A 6,416-nucleotide genomic window follows, 5' to 3' on the forward strand; every position below is an offset into this window, starting at 1 on the left:
CAATTTGTTTTTCAATATATACAGACCTTGTTTTTTGATAATTTACATTACATTTAATGAATTTAAGGTTTGGATGAAAGTTTGTTTTAATTCAAGAAACAGAAAAATAACAAAAACGTAAGTTAAGTGTAAATTTTCAACTTTAATAATGACTAAAGACATAGACATCATCAGCTGTTGCAGCATTGGAAACAAAGGTCTTTCATTGGAATCAAAGGTCTGAAAAAGAAGAAATATTTTACATTAATTAAGTTGCATTGCAAATATTGTATAATGAAATATATATTCATTACAGAATCTCTCACAAATAGTTTTGGCTTAAAGTACATGTACCTACCTTCAAACTTATAATAGAACCTTGACCCAACCATCTCCAGTGAAGGTGCTGAAAGGGTTTTTTCAACATCAGATGGCAGAACACTGTTTGATATAGTGTTCTGCACCCATAGTTTTTCTTTCCCCATTTTCTCCGTAAAGAAATGGACAAGGGGCCAATTCTCAACCTGAAATCAGAGAACATTGACAAACATATATATCATTCTTACATACACGTATAACATTTAATAATAATTATGTTCATTAATTACTGATCTCTATTGAGTTAATTTGTTTTAATTATTGATTATTCAGACAATATATACTCTTATTAAACAGTCTTATAGTACCATACATAGACATATTTTAGAGAACAAAACATGCTTCAATACATTCCTTGATATGTGCATGTGGACAGTAAAAAAAATCATCGATATTTTTTAGAACTTTGAAAAAAAAAATTCAGATTGCCATTCTAAGATCATATATTTTTGTACATGTATGTATGGAGATCAAACATTACAATTTGAATGAAATGAACACAGCAGATCGATGGACCATCTCATCAACCACTCCTTTAAATCTAATGTACAACTTTCTCTTAGCAATACTTCCTTCTGATACTTAAGATTTCAGGAAATATTGCTATTTAAAAGATAACAAAGGAACTTTGTAACATAATAAAATATAGAAGCGTGCCTCAAGAAAAAACCGTTAAGACCTTTTTCTAATTGGTTACTGTGAAGTGCTTAAATTTCGTGGTTTTTAAGATCCAAATATATTTCCGGTGTTTTGAATTTGCGATTCGTTGTTATTAAGTGTACAGTGTCCATTGTACAACATGTAAGTACTAAACATTTTGCTTGGGGATTTATATTCGCGCACTTCATAAAGATCGGGAATATAGCGAAAATTAAACACTTAACAGTTCTTGTCTTGACATAATTAAAAATTTAATATGTAGATCTATATTATTGGTATTTTGTCAAAAACCTGCTAGTAAGATTAAGACATTGATATCATACCCATCAGTCCTTTGGTAAAAATATAGGGAAAAATAATTTTGAAAGATTTAAAGTGTTTATACTTTTAACACGCTGCTATATGATATGAAAAAACACAAGCCATCAAAACATAAACAAAAGTTTACCAATACTTCACTTACAACAGCAGGATACATGGAAGTGCCATGCTTGATAGAGACATAAATCCCTGGGGTAAAGCTATTATGAATAGAATGCAGGGATATGGATAACTTGGAACAGGAATGATATTATACAGAGACAGATGATTCATGAATACAAGAAATTGTACTTGTAATGTTATACTGTCACTCAGTGCATCCGCTATAAACTGACAATCTTTCACCAGCATTCAGTGGCATGCACATGCATTAATTGATCAAGAGTGCAGCAGAAATAATCTGGAAATTGACATTACCTGACTGCAGCTTTGACCCCTGGAGACTGCTCTGGTACCTCAAGCTGGTCCTTTGTGAGAGGGATATCTGGCTGGTCCTGTGTGAGAGGAACCTCAGGCTGGTATGGTGTGAGAAGGACATCTGGCTGGTCATGTGTGAGAGGAACCTCAGGCTGGTCCTGTGTGAGAAGGACATCTGGCTGGTCCTGTGTGAGAGGAACCTCAGGCTGGTCCTGTGTGAGAAGGACCTCAGGTTGGTCCTGTGTGAGGACCTCAGGCTGGTCCTGTGTGAGGACCTCATGGTGGTCCTGTGTGAAAGGAACCTCAGACTGGTCCTGTGTGAGAGGAACCTCAGGCTGGTCCTGTATGAGAAGGACATCTGGCTGGTCATGTGTGAGAGGAACCTCAGGCTGGTCCTTTGTGCGGACATCTGGCTGGTCCTGTGCGAGAGGAACCTCATGTTGGTCCTGTGTGAGAGGAACCTCAGGCTGGTCCTTTGTGAGAAGGACATCTGGCTGGTCCTGTGTGAGAGGAACCTCAGGCTGGTCCTTTGTGAGGACATCTGGCTGGTCATGTGTGAGAGGAACCTCAGGCTGGTCCTTTGTGAGGACATCTGGCTGGTCCTTTGTGAGGACATCTGGCTGGTCCTGTGTGAGAGGAACATCACGTTGGTCCTGTGTGAGAGGAACCTCAGGCTCATCCTTTGTGAGAAGGACATCTGGCTGGTCCTGTGTGAGAGGAACCTCAGGCTGGTCCTTTGTGAGAAGGACATCTGGCTGGTCCTGTGTGAGAAGGACATCTGGCTGGTCCTGTGTGAGAGGGACCTCAGGCTGATCTTGTGTGAGCGTATCAAATAAGTACGGAAATATTGGTGATACCGAGAGCTCATCATCTGCTTCCTAAGGTAAAATAAAGGAAATATTTAATATCCTCTCCATCTAGAAGTGTAAACTGACTGTCAACAAAAATTAAATTCATAAAATTTTCAATTACAGTAGACATTCTCATATTTATATATAATTATATTTTCTAACTTTTAATACCTCTAATGCAAGGAAATCCATAATCCCAGACATTCCAGATATCTCCAAAGACTCTTCAGAGCTGAAACATAATAAATCACTTTTTAGTTTGATGTTCGTTCAATACATACATATATACATATATATATATATTATACTGTGTTGTACATTTGAATATTGCTATGGTTGATCATAAATAATCTCTCGCATTCAATTGAAATTGAGGGACATCATTGATGTATGGATTCAATGGCATTATATATATACTACATTAATTTTGTTAATGTTTTTTCTTGTGAATAAATTAAATAATTATTATACCTGGATGAAATATGATTTTCATCAGTCAAATGCTTTTCTTGGATGATAGAAGATAGTTCCTGGAGATGCTGAAGTGTGTGAAGCTGGTCCTGCATTACCTGGGATATAAAAGCAAACCAACATTTACAATGTAGATAGATATCAATTAGCAAAGAGTATAGAATAGAACACATATAACATTCATAATTGTGTAAACAGAAATTTGAATATTAAGTTGTTAACTAACAAGTCTTGCGAGTCTTTCTGTAATGCTTATAGATATATATATAATTACCGAGGCATCATCAGACTGGTCCTCTTCAACATCTGAACTCAACTCTGAAGAGCTAGTATTCCAGTCATGGTCTGAACTCTCATCACTGCTGCCTTCTGTGAAAAAAGGGATAAAACATATAATTGAATTATTTTGTTTTCAAAACTTTTAATTTTTTAAAAATGCATTTGATCAAATAATCTGTTTTGATTTGCTTGCTATTAAACTTTGTTTGAACGTGTTTACATAGAATTTTACATTGTTCTTGTAATAAAATGAGAGAATGTCCCACTTTTGTTCTTGTTTATATAATATATTTTGATAGTGTTTGTTTTTAAATACTCAATATGCAGGGTTCATTTTGAAGGGGTCATTGGCCCTTTTCCTGAATGAACTGTTTCAGAAAAGTTCTTAAGTTAAAGATATATATGACCCCTTCAAATTGTATATTGATAACCCAAAATGATCCCTATACATGCATGTACATGTATATTATACACACCATATTGGTCCCTATGTCTACTGACTCCATGTATCTGCACCCCTCTGCCACCTCTGGGTCTCGATCTCCCTCTATCTCCCCCACGCATCCGCAATCCTCTGCCACCTCTGGGTCTCCCTCTATCTCCCCCACGCATCCGCAATCCTCTGCCACCTCTGGGTCTCCCTCTATCTCCCCCACGCATCCGCAATCTTCTGCCACCTCTGGGTCTCCCTCTTTCTCCCCCACGCATCCGCAATCCTCTCCCACCTCTGGGTCTCCCTCTTTCTCCCCCACGCATCCGTACTCCTCTGCCATTTCCCATTTCTTGTGTTGCCTCTAACGCCTGAGTAGTCCACTCCTGGACATATTCTGAATTGCTGCACTTCTCATACTGGCCAACCACACATCCTCCACAAAAGCAGCTCAGATTTCTAGTTGCTATTTTCTTTTGTTCAACAGTCTTCACACATTGAAGCTTACGAGTGCCAATGATAGTTTTCGAATTGGATCGGTCAGGCCTATTCCTATTAATTTGATCCACATAGAAAAATGTTCGCTTTGAATGTTCCTCATCTTTGGATATTTTCTTTGAGTAGTTAAAAAACTCTTTGGCATTGTTGATACATATACTATCACCTAGGACACCTCTGCGGACAAAGCTTTTGACGACAGCCCCCGCACCATCAGAGGGTCCTTTACCATGGCGTGAGCCATAAAAATGTCTTTCTGTTGGAAAGCCAAAATCCAGTATGCTGAATGATATATATATATCCGTAAAAGGTGTCTTAGATTTATATTGGGCAGAACATCCATCAGTCATGTGAAGCTGTTTTTCTATGTGAAGGCCTCGTGTGGCTTGAAGATGTTGATTGGCTAATTTTGTAAAAGCCATAACTGCATGTGCATCATGCTGCTTATCATCTGTGATGAAGATTAAGGATTCAATAACAGTTTCCTCACATCCTTCCTTCTGACATTGGTAGTATGCAACTGTTGGGTGAATAGTCACTTGCTCATGTCCCCAGTGGGCAGTCTGCACTTCATTCTGGGATACACACATAAAATTCTCAGAGAAGTCCATATTTAATAGCACGCAACCCTCTGGAACCCTCTTTTGGAGCTTTGAAAATTGGTCTTGCTGCCAAGAGGCCACAAATAGGTGCTCAGACAATGGTGTCAATTCACTTGACAACTCGATAACTACTTGTGTACAGCTGTGCTTTTTTGTAACTGGCATCACCCGTACCACTTCTTTCCCCTTCAACTGCTTCTTTACTCTTTCCCACTTAGTGTATTGTAAAACCTCATCTTGGCATTTTTCAGCAAGGCACTGAAAATATGAAACAATGGCATCGACACCACATTCCCTGCAATCCCGGCGAATGCAATCATAATGATGGTACCGGAAGGACCGGGGGGGAAAAGCCCCCAAAGTTTGGGGTACCCCTTTTTCAGGGCAGGGAAACTACGGGGAAAAGGGGTTAAAAGGAATTTAGGGGACGGGGGATAAAAAAAAATTTTGGGGGGAGAATTTTTGAAGGGGATTTGGGGGGGAAAAAGGTTTTAAAAAAGGGCCCGGGAAAGAATTTAGATGGAGGGGGTTGACAGGGTGAAAATTTTGGGGAAACAAAGAAAACCCTTTTTAAAGAAAGTTTTTTATGCCCCTTTGTAGGGGGTTATTTGGAAGGCCGGAAGGGGTGGGTTTGGAATAGAGAGAAAGGGAAAATTAATTAATTTAAAGAAAATTTTTGAAAGTTTGGGCCCCTTTTTTTTTGGGAAAAAGGGGGTTTTTTTGTCACCCCGTGGGAATAAACCAAAAAGTAAAGAAATAAAGGGAAAATTTTAAAAGACCAAAATCGGGGGGGGGCTTCCCCGGGGGAAAAAAATAAAGGGGGGTTTTTTTTAAGGGCACGAAAAAATTTTATTTTAAAGAATTATAAATCTTAAAAATTTTGGGTGGGAAAAATTAAAAAAAAAAATCAAGGGAGAAAATATGGTTTAAAAAAGGGGGGCCCAATAAATTGGTGGAAAGGGGGCCCGGGGCCAAAATTTTTAAAATTTTTTTTAAAATTTTCGAGCATTTGGGTTTTTTAGGGGAAACGTTAATAAATTTCTCAAATTTTTTTGAATTAATTTGGCTTTCCTTTGGTTTTAAGAAAAAAAAAGGGGTGGGGTACGATAAAGTTGTTTTTGAAAAGGATTAACTGAAAATTTGAAATGTTTGCAGATGGTTTCCATTTTTCGTGAGTTTTTTTGAAAAAAATTTTACCTTTTGGGGCAATGGCCCATTTTTTTTGGTCAAATTTAAAGGAAATTTTAAAATTTGGTTTTGGTTAGGAAAGTTGGGAAAGATGTTTGGGAAGGGATTGGGAAAGTGGTGTTTTTGGGGGGGTTTTTTTTTTTAAAACTTAGGGGTTTTTTGTAAATTTTTTGGAAAATTGGATTTGTTTGAAAAAAAAATTTTTTTTTTAAAACCAAAGGGGGTTGGGGTGGGCCCCAAAAAAACCTTTTTAGGGAAAAATTTTTTGAGTTTTTTAACCCTTTTTAAATTATTCAAATTATTAAACCCCTTGAAAAAAATTAAGTTTTATTCGCCCTTGTT

The 6,416-nt window shown here is 37.5% G+C and overlaps 1 protein-coding gene across 1 annotated transcript; it reads right to left on the reverse strand.

Moving 5' to 3' along the window:
- Nucleotides 1-211: 211 nt before the first annotated feature.
- LOC117320042 lies at nucleotides 212-5,219 on the reverse strand (the record flags this gene model as incomplete). Its single annotated transcript, XM_033874735.1, is given in 7 exon segments — nucleotides 212-219; nucleotides 338-503; nucleotides 1,761-2,633; nucleotides 2,778-2,838; nucleotides 3,078-3,175; nucleotides 3,352-3,446; nucleotides 3,833-5,219. Coding segments are annotated over 7 exon segments (2,688 nt in total), but the record flags the coding sequence as incomplete, so codon positions are not given.
- Between the last annotated feature and the right edge of the window lie 1,197 nt (nucleotides 5,220-6,416).

The sequence above is a fragment of the Pecten maximus genome, unplaced genomic scaffold (genome assembly GCF_902652985.1).
Source record: "Pecten maximus unplaced genomic scaffold, xPecMax1.1, whole genome shotgun sequence".
In the NCBI taxonomy this organism is placed as follows: Eukaryota; Metazoa; Mollusca; class Bivalvia; order Pectinida; family Pectinidae; genus Pecten; species Pecten maximus.